This window comes from Rosa rugosa, chromosome 5 (genome assembly GCF_958449725.1).
Source record: "Rosa rugosa chromosome 5, drRosRugo1.1, whole genome shotgun sequence".
NCBI classification, from domain to species: Eukaryota; Viridiplantae; Streptophyta; class Magnoliopsida; order Rosales; family Rosaceae; genus Rosa; species Rosa rugosa.
The window spans coordinates 42,941,785-42,955,651 of NC_084824.1; the positions used below are offsets into that span (position 1 = coordinate 42,941,785).

At 37.8% G+C, this 13,867-nt stretch overlaps 1 protein-coding gene across 2 annotated transcripts; it reads left to right on the forward strand.

Annotated features, from left to right (window-relative positions):
• The first annotated feature begins 960 nt into the window (after positions 1 to 960).
• On the forward strand, positions 961 to 8,339 carry LOC133712526 (uncharacterized). 2 transcript variants are annotated; one of them, XM_062138627.1, is made up of 16 exons: positions 961 to 1,205; positions 1,306 to 1,449; positions 1,929 to 2,020; positions 2,794 to 2,890; positions 3,507 to 3,550; positions 3,687 to 3,775; positions 4,584 to 4,675; positions 4,760 to 4,906; positions 5,496 to 5,643; positions 5,823 to 5,899; positions 6,607 to 6,678; positions 6,905 to 6,967; positions 7,043 to 7,170; positions 7,282 to 7,441; positions 7,623 to 7,833; positions 8,098 to 8,339. In XM_062138627.1, the coding sequence occupies exons 1-16, from the start codon at positions 1,092 to 1,094 to the stop codon at positions 8,142 to 8,144; spliced, it is 1,725 nt and encodes a 574-aa protein (XP_061994611.1). In that variant the 5' UTR covers positions 961 to 1,091; the 3' UTR covers positions 8,145 to 8,339. The 2 variants fall into 2 exon arrangements, with proteins under 2 accessions (XP_061994611.1, XP_061994609.1); XM_062138625.1 differs by lacking the exon at positions 8,098 to 8,339 and having other exon boundaries at positions 7,623 to 8,091.
• The last annotated feature ends 5,528 nt before the right edge of the window (positions 8,340 to 13,867 follow it).

Below are 13,867 nucleotides of genomic sequence, written 5' to 3' on the forward strand. Positions count from 1 at the left end.
GTTCGGGGACACCATGCTGGTCTGCTACTTAGTCCCACTCAGCACCAAACATGAGTCAGGTACTAATCTAGCTTAAGCCAAGTTATAGTAGTCCTGGACTCCTATAGAAATTAAGGTTGGGCATCACAGTCCTATGAAACAAACACAACCTTAAGGTATGTTGTTTTACGCTACTATAAGAAAATACACAGATTAATCCTTGCTTTGTTTTTTTTTTTTATTTCAGATGAAAACGAATTATGATTTGATTGATGAAAAAAATTAGTTACAATTGAAAAAAGAGGAAGATCTATACATAATAGAAGAAAAAAATTGAAGAAAATGCACCATCGCAGTAGTGTTGGTGAATCATAATAGAATATTTTTTGAAAGAAATGTGGATTTCATTAATGCATGCCAAGATGGCCATTACATATCCTTCTGCTTCCTTCGACTAGAAAAATTAAGAAGTTGTAAGAGAACTACTGTGACACATAAAAACAGACCACCTATAATTTTGTGATTGTCTAATGGTCATTTATTTGAAGAAAATGGCCCTAGCACATATAGATTCTCCCTTTGAGGAAACAAATGAAAAAGTTATTAAAGATTGAGATTTAAATGAATTTTAAATATTTTAATCTTAAACCTAGTGATTTGGTGAACACGACTCTAAACTAACGGGTCATGATCATGCGATCACCAGGCTATTGAGAATTTTGTAATTATTTACTCTTAAATCCTGGATTGAACCATTGCAAGTAGTCTAGTGGTTGAGCTTCCTGGTTGAGAATTTCATGATTTAGTTATGTACCCACGTTCGACTCAAGAAGCTGTCAAAATAGCTAGACATTGTGCTGCTGCAATGCATAGTTGGAGCACTTTACATGCGTCAATGGATTAGTTAATTTTTTTTTTAATAACTATTTTTATCTGACGGATCGCAATTAAATCACAGTTTTAAACGACCTGCCGTCCAAATACAAGTCGGTGTTATTGCCAGTTTCACTTTTGATTTGCGAGCTTCGTTCTCGATTTATGGTAGGAAAACCAGTTGGATTTGTTCCGGCGAAGCAAGAAGCACGCTTTGGATTTTTGCTTTTGAGAAGAAAATGGCGGACAGAGACAACCGCGAGTGGGATTTCTATCTGAGAACCTTATCAAACAGCGCCAGAGACTCCAATGCCGCCAACAATCCCGCTTCTGATCCCGCTCTTCTCCAATCCGTGAGTCCTACTCTCTCTCTCTCTCTGCGTTTCTCGGTAATGAGCTCAGTCGGGAGAGACTTGGATATGAAATGAACTGGTGAATTGGATTTTGATTTAGGTGAAGAAGCTATATGAATTGTGTAAAGCTGAGAATTCAGAGGATTTGGCGGCTAGGGTTTATCCGCATATTAACAAGCTCTTTCAACGCTCCGTCGCTTCGCTCTCTGAATCTCGAACCACCTCTTATGGCCTCCTCTTGCTGGTTCGTCTTTTCTTCTTCTTCTTTTTTTCCTAAATTTTATGTGTATTCTTGTTTTTTTCTACTGCTGTGGTAACTTTGTTTGTTTAAGACTTGGAACTCTATGACGGCAAAATTGAAAATGTGGCTCTTTGGTTTCGATTTTGTCATGTTGATCAATATGAAGTAGTATATGTGGAATGGTTAGACGATACAGAAAAAGTATGGAATGCTTAAGGTTTCATATTCATTTGAATTTCCGACGCGGAAGCATTCTGGATGATCTAGTAATAAGTTGTTTGTCTCTTGGGATTGCATGTTTGTAGGCAATAAAATAATAGACCTCTTCTTCCGGTGTCGATTAGGTGTAACGTAGTGTGCAGTGTAATATATACCATCTTGCATTTATTTTTTCCCTGTGCTGCTATTTCCTTTGTGAGTATATATGTAACATTTTCCTTGGAATGCTTTGCTGACATCTTTCCCCCTGATTTTTCTGCCAGGCCATTCTTCAATTTTGCCTTGATTTTGGAGACTTGGTTCTGCATGATGCTGATCCCAGTCTCAGGACATTTTTCCGTTCATGCTTGAGCCGGTAAATGATGTTCTCCATTTCAGATATGATATTGAATGCAAATTATGATTTTATTTTATCTATGTTGACATATACCTAGTAATTAGTTGTTGTTCAGTCTTATCATAAATGAGGTTGTTATTATATTGACTGGAAATTTGGTCTTATGTAACCAGTTGGTTGCTACTTGTTACCAGAAGAGGAGAATAAGTTCCTTGAAACATAACCCAGTGTTCTGCTAACTAGAAATTCTGCAAGATAAAATGAAAGAGAAATATTCATCATTCATTTATGGTTCAAAACTTCCCCAACATTAAAATTAGTCCCTTTTATGCAATTCCAATACCGGAGTCAATTGATAATGGTGATGAATGAAGAATAATATACTTTATGCACCTAAATCAACATGTTCTCTGCAAATCTCAATGCCGATGATTAATGCAGATTTCCGTTTAACTCTATACTCATCCAAGAACTCATGTCAGTTGGGATCCCAACTATGAATCCCTCGGTAGATGGTGTGGGTCTATAGTGTTAAAACAAGCAGCGGAAGAGGAAGTCCTCAAGGAAGCATAATGATCTGCAAAGTACTCTGTAGATTCTTTGGCTCATTGGAAGATAAAATTATATAACTTCAAAATAAATTGCTAACTAAAGTATCATCTGTAAGACTTGGAATTTTTGTGTTGAAGTGAGTTCCTGTCTTGCTTATGTAATTTACTATTTCTTTGGTATATTATCTAGCTACAGATAGGTTGATTGTCAGACATTCAAATTTTCTAATTTGGTTGCAGTGAGTTTGCAGATCCAGTTGTTGCAGAAGCAACCCTTGACTTTCTGAATGTAAACAAGAAAAAGCTCTTAACTTCTTTCCCTACCTTACTGCCTCAGGTATGATTCAGATCTATAGTATTTTGTGTACAAGAAAGTAATACATATTAGCTATGAGATAGATTTCGATATTGTCATGAAGAAGTCAATCTCCTGACACTGCATAACTTGTGGACAGAAATACCATTTGCATAGTTGTTTTGCAGCTACTTGCAAGTCATACTTATATTAACGAATAATTGAAGTGTAAAGATGTCTAAGGCACAATACTTCCATCAATGCTCGAAAGTATAAAAGATAAACAGTTGCACCATGGTCATAACTTTTGATGTAAACTTTTAGGGTGTATCGTACGTGTTGCTCAGGGATCTGTTAAGTTGATGATGCTTGCAGCTTCCCAATAGCCTCATCGTTGTAAATCTTCTCGAAATCCAAATGTATTGAAACAGCATCAAAGCCACTATAGTCAAATATTTCACTTGTATGATTGCATCTATGTTTTTTATATTATTTTGTTTTCCCTGTTTTATTTTATATTTACTTTTTGAGAATCATTTGTTTTGTATTCTGCTATGCCTCTTGATGTGATTCTTTAAATATCAGCAAGTATCAGATAGAAGATTGTTGTCAAATAGCTTTATCAAATGTGTTTCTAACATTAATAATGTGTATGCAGTTCTTTCCCTTAATGCTAAAGTTGATTGCATGGAATGGGGAACGGTGAGTTCTTCTGTACATCTAATTTGATTTAGTGCTGAAAGATATATTATTTGTTACACACACACACATGCATATAGGCCAGTTCTGAACAGGACATCCGCAAAAGAGATTGTCATGTACGGGGTTTGCCTTGCAGATTAGAAAAATTATTTTTGAAGGTGTTTCCAGGATTGATGTCCCCAGGGTCATTTCTTCCGTTATTTCCATCTTTAGTGGACTTGCCAAGTGAGTTTGATTTTTCTGCTTATGTATTCCTCTTATTTCTTTTATGGTGCATTATCTATTGATTCATTTTATCTTGCACAGCTTCCACTGTGGTTGGATCATGTATGCATGCATATTTTCTTTGTTGGCTTTCTCTATAATTTGTGGAGTTATTTGGTTCTTTTTCCCAAATCCCTTGTTTTGAGGATCAAAATATTGGCCATGAAAGAAATATTGGCAGTCAAATTTAACATACATCAATGGAGTTGTCAACACCGATATTTTAATCATAACTTATCAATTTTCAAATGCTGTTACTATGTATGAAAAAAAGGTGATTTAGTTAGTTTGTTCTGTGACTTCTATCTATCATAAATACTTGTGAACTTCTCAAGCATGTGTTTCCCTAACAAAAATAATTAGAGTTCTCAAGCCACATGTGAAGTGCAAGTTCCGACTACTTAGCTTATGAAGTATGCGGTCCTTTTGCTTCTGATGATTTGGAATCATATAGTTAATCCTCCTCAGGAATACACCAAGGAAATTATAACTGTATACACAAATGCTCATTATGCTTGAGAGAATGATGAAATGATTGGGGTTTACAGATTTTTAATCTCATTTAGATATTTCATTTTTCTAGGTTTTTTATTTTTATTTATTTTTTTATTTTTAATTCCCTTCTCCCTTTTATTAAAGGATAAAGCTCTTTGGAATCAGCATGTCCTGTTATTTTGGTCTTGGGTGGGTGCAGTTTATGATAAATTAGTTTCCTGAGTTTTTCCTTAAAGGAACTTCAGATTGATGATTTTTGTTTCAACTATGGTAGTTTTGGTAGTGGCATTGGAGAAAGTAGAAAGGAGCTCAGGATCATTAGTTGGAAACAGCATAGCTTCAATGCAAAAGAGTTCAGCTCCTGAGGTTATTGAATGTCAAAGTTACATTAGTTTTTCCACATCCACATAAATGATGCAATTAACAATACCTGCTCTTATGTGAATGCAGATGCTGCTGGCGCTTATGGATGAAGCTTATACTGGTTCAACAATAGGAGATGGAGGGGGAGACTCTGAGTCAGAGGACACCAATGCAATAGATGTTGCTGACCCTCTGTTCCTCGACCTTTTAAAAGATGAAAATGATGGCATCGCTGTAAGAGTTTTTTTCTCTTTGATAGCAATACAGCATTCCCCTTATTGGTATCTGCTTGTCTTAAATGGTAGAATAGGCATGTTGACATGCTTTTGAAGCAGAACAGCGTTTTATGTGCCTCTTTTTTATCACTTCAACAAAATCCGAATGAAAGATAACCTCATAAAGCCCTGCCTTGTAGTGAGAAGAAATTAAGTAAAGTTGTGGAAATGATCTTTTAGACTCATTTTATGACTTCAACAAAATCCTGATGAAAGATGACCTCATAAGATCACGGTCTTCTTGTAATGACAAGGAATTATGTCAAGTTGTGGACATGGTCTTTAAGACTCTTTTAAGGATTTAATATATATATATTTTTTTTGGTGGTTTTGGGGGGGGGGGGGGGGGGGTGGCGGCTGATTTTCAACAATTTTTACACTTTCATGATATATATTTGTTGAAAAGGGGAGTCCCCATTAACGTGCGTCTTTTAAATCACTGAGAAACATCCAAATCAAGATTTACTGATGCTTTCTTGAGTGATGGGGTATTATTAATATATGGATTTTCTAAAATATGATCAAATTACGTTTTTGTTACATTTCAGGAACGCCACTTGACCTCTCCTGGGATAGTCGCAGCCTTACAGGCTGCAATAAATACCCCTCGATCTGATAGACTGAAATATATACTTCAGATGGCACCACGGCTTCTTGATTTGTACTTTTCTATAGCATTGCGTGATGTCAATAACTGTAAGTTAATCTAGCTCTTCAGGCCAAAAGATTTAAAATATATATATATATATATATATATATATAGCTCCAAGTCTACAATTGAGTTTACTATTAACTCATTATTTAGGAAACCTAATATTTGCAGAATACTTCTTTCATATGGCTATCCTCATATTTAATTCTCTTTCTCATGCCAGCTTTGATCTGCGCATTGATTCCCCTACTCATGTCTAGGACTGGTACAATATTTCCTGACAAAGTTTATTCTTATGAGGTGTGTATTTAAATATTTGTTTTATATGTTCTTCTGAGGTTGTTCTTGTGGTAATAGTCTTTGGTTTTTTGTGTAAGTTATTGGTGTACAAACCATATGCTTTTGATGCTTGAAACAGACTAATTGTCTCATGAACTTCATTTAACTTGCTGTTCTGAACTTCTAAGGGTCCTCGGCTGGCATCACAACAGTGCCTTCCATGATAGGGTCATGAGACTGTTGACCCGTTTTAGGCATAAATATGATGATTGGAGCCTGTTTTCAGCATGATTTTCTAATTGGAAGAACATGAACGACTTATTGGCATTATCCTTTTTGCTTTCATTTCAATCTATTAGTTTAAGTGGTATTCATGATGGTACTCTGGTATAAAATCGTTACTAGTATTTTTCTTTAATACTTATTTTCATATTATATACATGTTATGACCAGAATCTGTTCATATCTTGAGTGCAAAAAATTTATGTATTTCAAATCAGGAAGATGGTTTAGAATGATGATCCAATTGTGAAAGTAATTGGGACCAGTTGGTATATTGAAATCATTTGTACTTTTATTTCATAAATGTTTTTGGTTGAATGCTTAAAATCTAATCACAAGATGCTTGTTCTCTTATTTCTCACTTTGAATCATGATCATAAATTTATAAGATATGAGAGCTTCCAAGATACGGAGATTCTTATGTGAGATTATGAATTTTGTTATAGGTCCGTAAGAGGCTTTTAGAATTCATGCTTGCCGCCTTTCAGCGCTCCCCAGATTTTATTGCGCTTTTGAAGGTAGTGTTGGAAACACAATATCTGCTTCATAACAGTTCCAGTTGTTTTAATCAGTATGTGTTGCTTTCAACTATTAGCAACCATTGGCATGGTTCTCAAGGCTTGTAAGGAATGATTTCTATTTATTTGGTTCTTAGTTTAAACCGTGTAGGGCAAAATAGAAAACTGCCAAGTAATAGAAAAAATCTTCATTGACAGAGTTCCACTTTGATTTCAATCCTTGCAGAAGCCTATAATGGACAGGCTTGCAGAAGCTTATAGTGGACAAGCTTATGACAGCCCTGAAAAGGTGAGTTGATAATCTCCCTGTTCTCTAATGTGAACAGGTATCTTACTTTTTGTTAAAGCTATTGCTTTATCATAGGAAGAGTTGGCATTACAATTGTGTTGGGCTATTGGAGAGCATGGTGGGGGTGGACCATCTCACAAAGATGCAGCTCGTGAGCTCTTTGAGAGTTTAGAGCTACTCCTGTATGAAAGCATTTCATCTAGGTACGGATAAAACAGCCTTTGCTTATGTCTGGTATATGTTCTTATCATTGCTGAGTACTTTATTCGCTGATTTTTTTTTTCTTTTTCTTTTTTCTGTGTTCTGTTTTGAAGTCGTGTAGGCCTACGGCAAGAGTCTGCCTTGAGCTCAGATAACCAAACTTCAAGAAAGTCATCACAGTCAAGGCTTCTATGTTTTGTTATTACAGCCATTGCAAAGCTGGCAACCAACCATCGTGAATTGCTGCCCAGGGCACGCTTTTCCTTGAGCAAGGTTAATTGATAGTTTTGACCATACGCGATAACTTTTTCCCTACCTGAATAGTGCCTCTATATTTGCTGCTACAAAAATATATAATTTCCGTAGAGAGAGGGTTGAACTTTCTTTCTAGTCTAATATGCTGGAGAAGTTACTGTCATCAGCTAATATTCAGTGCATGGTTTTGCATCATCAGGTAGTTAGGTCTCGGATATCGGATGTGAGGGTCTGGAGACGGGCTTGTGATTATTTGGGTTTAATAAATGAACCCGCAATTTCCTCGTCTGTTTTGGGGCCTTCACGACCTTCACATGGACAAATGCAGAAGCCAGGTACTGTAAAGTGGAGCGAGGGTGCAACAAAGATGATTGCACATGTTCCATTCTATATTCTTGGTGAACAAGAAGGTCAGGATCCTTCATCAAAACCTTTCAGTTTACTCAATCTTCTAAAATAGTTGAAAGCATTCTACATGCTATATATGTCACCTTTTCTTTGATCTTTTTCTGGATTAATAGGTTTGCACCTTTAACTATCTGCTCGAGGCTGATATAAATAAAAGAAATCCTAGCTATCATGAGTTACTAATTTTATCCACCATTAGCTGACTGCTGCCAAGATATTCTAGTTATCACCTGTTTATCATGGATTTCACTTTTACCTTCTTGCAGGTCCACCCTTCCATGAATTTTTCTTTGCAGATATTCTTCCAAGATGAATGGTGCCTAATTTTGCAATTTATTGAATTTGTGATATGTATTGACAGTCTTATTATACAAATTTATAGATTTCGTTATTGTATATTATCTTGTGAAGTACCTTGCTTTATCAAAGATAACATACTTGCGTGTACAGAAGTACTTTGATGTAACTGGCATTCATTTTAATTTGTTTTAAAGACTTCCTTTCTCAATTAGACTTGATTTCCAAATAGTAACTATTGTGGGTGCTGGGTACAAATCTTTTTACACCTTATTATTATTATTATTATTATTTTTTAATTTTTTGAGCTGAAGACTATCCATTATTTACTGTACAAAAAGAAGAAGAAAGTCCATGTTAAAACAATAAGCCAATATGTAATTAATTGTAATTAGGCCACCCTCCCATGTAAATGCCTTGTCTTAATATTATTATTACGTCTCACATTAGAAATATGTAAGAGGGAGAGGACCTCCCTTACCAATAAAAAGGAACCCTCCCATATTTAGAAAGGTAGGCTTGATATATAATTTTCTTCACTTTTATTACTATAATGGCTATTTAGCCACTCTTCTAGTGAAACATTCTATGTGGACAAGTCTCCCTCGATGAGTCATTATACTTCTTGTGTCACTATCTATTTCTATCATGTTTCTTCCCTTAATTTCCGGATTATAATAAAAACATTTGGTGCCGTCTATGAGAATCACGTACATGAAGTCATGTTGCTTGCCCCAACTCTCTTGGTCACCTTGGAAAGATCTCAAGGCCCCCTTTACTGTAGAATATTCTGTAAATATTTACTTTCCTTGTACATATAGATTTCGTCTCTCTGTATAATTGTAGGAGATCGTTTCCTATTAGAATTACTCTTGTATCACTTTATAAACCCAATTCTTGGGGGTGAATATTATTGAAGCATTCCAAACATATCGAATTCTTATTTTCTACTTGGTATCAAAGCAGGTTCAATCCTGTGAACTTGCACCGTACTTTGAAACCCAAAATCGAAAGCCGAAAAACACCCAAACCTTGAAGTTCGAAATAAGTCTCGAAGGTCACCATCAATTGCCACACTTTTTGTTTAATTAAAAGGTGACGTACCCCCTTATTTAATTAAAAGTTGCTGGGGGCATCTTTTGTTTGATTGAACCCAGCCAACAAGACTGTTGCTGCACCATTGCCCCACTGACAATTCTGCTGCAGCCAACAAACAAACCAAGCTATACGGACCACCAGACCAAATTTATCCTTCCACCCAAATTTATCTTTCCACCTTCACCTTTACAAAGTCAGTTTCGAAATTGTCTCTGACAACCTTGAAAAGCAACATCACGTGCAGCACTTGACCCATCCTTTAGGCCTAGCCGACAAGCTCTGCTGCAATCTTCCTGAAGCCGCCAAGCCGAGCCAAGCCGTGCCACTCTAGCCGACAAAGCCTGTCTTGCTGCGCTGCTGCAGCTCCATTTTTTGACTTCGTACAGGCCTTTTTCTGCTACATGGAATACGACCCCATCACCTTTGCACTCCACAACATGCCTCCACCACGCCACCTTTCGGGTAAATTAAATCCATATGCAAATACAAAGCGTCCCGTATGTAGAAATTTGGGTCATAGCAAACAACGGTGCTATGAAGTAATTAGCTACTCTGCTTGGTGGGATTTCACCAAACAACCGCGAAAAAACCTTGAAAAAGCTGTCGTGGCTACTACAGAGGAAGAGCAACCATTTAATGCCTCCGCTAACGTGACACAGTCAGGTATGAAGGGTAAGGTCTCTATGAATAGTTCTTGGATAATTGATACAGGTGCATCTGACCATATGACCAATGACCCTAGTCTTGTAAAGAACCTTAGACATTCCCCTCAAAATGTTGTCTCTACTGCTGATGGTACTCCAACTCCGGTCACTGGAGAAGGTTCTATTGCTTTATCTGATACCTTAACCCTTGAATCTGTCTTAGTTGTTCCATCACTAGCTTATAATCTCCTATCTGTTGGTCAAATTATTTTAGCTCTTGCATGTATTGTCACCTTCTATCCGTCTTTCTGTGTGTTTCAGGACATTCTGACTCGGCAGATTCTTGGTTATGGTGTTAGAAGGGGGAAGTTATACTACCTGGACCTGACAGAGACTGGAGAGAAACAGAAGCATCTTTTGGGACACGCTAATCAGGTCAACGGGGTAGAGAATGCAAAGGAAGCTGTATGGTTATGGCATCGCCGTTTAGGTCATCTATCTTTTAGTTATCTTAAGAAGCTGCAACCTCATTTGTTTTCAGTTGTCAGTGATTCCGATTTCCATTGTGACATTTGTGCATTAGCTAAGAGCCACCGTATTTCATATTCACCAAGTCTTCATAAAAGTCATGTTCCTTTTATGAAAATTCACTCTGATGTATGGGGTCCTGCGAAAATTCCTTCTCTTTTTGGAGCTCGGTATTTTGTAACGTTTATTGATGATTGCACTCGCATGACATGGGTGTCATTACTGAAGAATAAGAGTGATGTATTTGGGATGTTTACCGAATTTCACAAAATGGTGGCAACTCAGTATCAACAATCCATCAGAGTGTTTCAGTCTGACAATGGTGGAGAGTTTGTGAATGGCCTTATGATTGAGTTTTGCCGGTCACATGGGATTCGTCATCAAACCTCCAATTCTTATACTCCTCAACAGAATGGTTTAGCAGAACGGAAGAACAGGCAGTTGATGGAAGTAGTTCGTGCTTCCTTATTTGGCATGCATGTACCTCGTGAATATTGGGGAGAAGCTGTGAAGTCCGCCGCTTACCTCATTAATCGTACTCCTTCTCGGATAATTGAATTTCAAAATCCTCAGCAGAATCTTCAGAAACTTCTGTCACTTCCGTCGCTACCAAATCTTGAACCTCGCGTGTTTGGATGCGTAGCCTATGTTCATATTCCCAAGCCTCAACGCAGCTTGATCCCCGTGCCCGTAAGTGTATATTTGTTGGTTATGCGGAATTCAAAAAGGGTTATCGATGTTATGATCCTCTTTCTGGTACTATGTATGTTTCTCTTGATGTTGCGTTTCGCGAATCTGAGCCTTATTATTCAGGAGGAGTTTCAGAGTCTTCCTTTCAGGGGGAGAGATGTTGTGAAGGAAATCCTCAAGATTTATTTGCATTTGAAGAATTTGAAGAATTAGAAACTTTGGAATCACGATTTGGAGTTGGGAATTCTTCTCCAACTGAAATTCTAACTGAAAGCGAAACAAGAAACGAAAGTGAACAAGGTGATGCTACTGTGGGGTCCGCAGGAGAAGAAGATGGGGTAAGAAATGAAAAAGCAACTGATGGTGAAGTCAGAAACGAAAAAGCTGGAGAAGAAAAAGCAACTGATGGTGAAGTCACCGTGGGGCCTGCAGGAGAAGAAAGTGGATTGATGGAAGTAAAGAAAGTGGAGGTGCCGTGATGAGAAATAAAAAAGATGGACAAATGGATGGAGGTGGACCCATGATGGGAGATAAAGAAGCCATACTCGTGGGGCCCTCAGAAGGACAAAATTTTGATTCCTCCAGCCAACGGCTTGGCTCCAGCCAACCATGTGGCTCCGGTCAACAGATTGACAGCGATGCATCAATGCCCAGTGGTGATGCACTCAATGAACATAATATAATTCAGAGCCCTCATTTATCAGAGTTTTTCCCCCTCTCTACATCGTTAACTGAAGAATCCGCTGCGAGTGTTCCTTCTTAGGTACCTTTAATTTCGAATGAATTATTTGGGGTAGATAATATTGAGCCTAGGAAATCACAGAGGGCTACCAAGGGTATTCCTAAGAAACAATATGAACCAGACATCAAAACCAAAGCTAAGTATCCTATAGCTAATTACATGTCTAACCATAGGTTGTCTGGGTCACATGCACTTGTTGTTGATCAATTATCCACTGTATCTATTCCTAGTAGTGTACAGGACGCTTTGGCATATCCTAAGTGGACTCAAGCAATGAATGAAGAATTAGAGGCTTTGCAGAAAAACTCGACTTGGGATATTGTGAGTATGCCGGCTGGAAAGAAGACTATTGGATGCCGATGGGTGTTTACAGTAAAACTTAAAGTTGATGGGAGCATTGACAGGTACAAAGCCAGATTAGTTGCCAAAGGTTACACTCAGCGCTATGGAATTGATTATGAAAAAACGTTTGCCCCTGTAGCAAAAATCAATACTGTTCGAATCTTGATTTCACTTGCAGCGACTAAAGACTGGCCCCTACATCAGTTTGATGTGAAGAATGCGTTCCTTAATGGAAACTTGGAGGAAGAGGTGTATATGGACATACCGCCAGGAGTAAAAAATATGCCTGGTGATATTGGCAAGGTTTGTAAGTTGAAGAAGTCTCTTCACGGTTTGAAGCAGTCTCCGAGAGCTTGGTTTGGAAGATTCTCTAAGTCCATGAGGGCGTTTGAATATAAACAAAGCAACTTAGATCACACTTTGTTCATCAAACGTCGTCAGGGGAAGATTACCGCTCTGATTGTATATGTTGATGAGATGGTTGTCATAGGGGATGACTTAAAAGAGATGGAGGCTCTACAAAAGTATCTTTCTAAGGAATTTGAGATGAAGGACCTTGGGCAATTGAAGTACTTCCTTGGAATTGAAGTTGCAAGGTCTAAGAAGGGGATTTCTTTGTCCCAACGTAAGTATGTACTTGACTTGTTAGTTGAGACCGGAATGCTTGACTGCAACCCTATTGAGACACCGATCGAGATGAATCATAACCTCGCCATCTATCCGGATCAAGTTCCAACAGATAAAGGAAGGTACCAACGTCTAGTAGGGAGACTTATTTACCTTTCTCATACTAGGCCTGATATTGCTTATGCTGTGAGTGTGGTCAGTCAATTTATGTATTGTCCCAGTGAAGAGCATATGGATGCAGTGTATCGTATTTTGAGATATCTTAAAATGGCACATGGAAGAGGTTTGTTGTTTGAAAAAAAGGATGAGTTGGAGGGTGTGGGGTACACAGATGCAGACTGGGCTGGTGATAAGACAGACAGGCGGTCCACATCTGGGTATTTTACATTTGTTGGAGGAAACCTTGTGACTTGGCGCAGCAAGAAACAAAAGGTTGTTGCTAGGTCAAGTGCTGAAGCTGAGTTTCGAGGTATGGCACATGGAGTTTGTGAGATGTTGTGGATTCGTAATGTGTTGAAAGATTTGGGTTTTAAGCTCAAGAAGACTATGGATTTGCATTGTGATAGCAAGTCTGCTATTGAAATCGCTTATAATCTTGTTCAGCATGACTGGACTAAGCATGTGGAAGTAGATCGGCATTTCATTAAGGAAAACCTGGACAGAAAGATCATCCGTTTCCCTTTTGTGTATACAGAAAATCAATTAGCAGATGTTCTTACGAAAGGAGTGTCAAGGAAAGTGTTTGACAACTCGATTGACAAGTTGGGCATGATTGACATCTATGCACCAACTTGAGGGGGAGTGTAGAATATTCTGTAAATATTTACTTTCCTTGTACATATAGATTTCGTCTCTCTGTATAATTGTAGGAGATAGTTTCCTATTAGGATTACTCTTGTATCACTTTATAAACCCAATTCTTGGGGGTGAATATTATTGAAGCATTCCAAACATATCGAATTCTTATTTTCTACTTACGAGATGCTGGTACCTCCGTACGAAATTCAATGCCTCATTTGCCTGATCTCAAAGCCTCCTTTGCAAGATCTCGGTGCCCCCTGTACGGGA

Excerpts from the sequence above, each read along its gene's own strand:
- LOC133712526 (XM_062138625.1), top strand. The coding sequence starts at position 1,092 with ATGGCGGACAGAGACAACCGCGAGTGGGATTTCTATCTGAGAACCTTA. Across the intron at positions 4,676-4,759 it reads AAAAGAGTTCAGCTCCTGAG|ATGCTGCTGGCGCTTATGGA; the intron begins GTTATTGAATGT and ends ATGTGAATGCAG. Across the intron at positions 7,442-7,622 it reads CACGCTTTTCCTTGAGCAAG|GTAGTTAGGTCTCGGATATC; the intron begins GTTAATTGATAG and ends TTGCATCATCAG.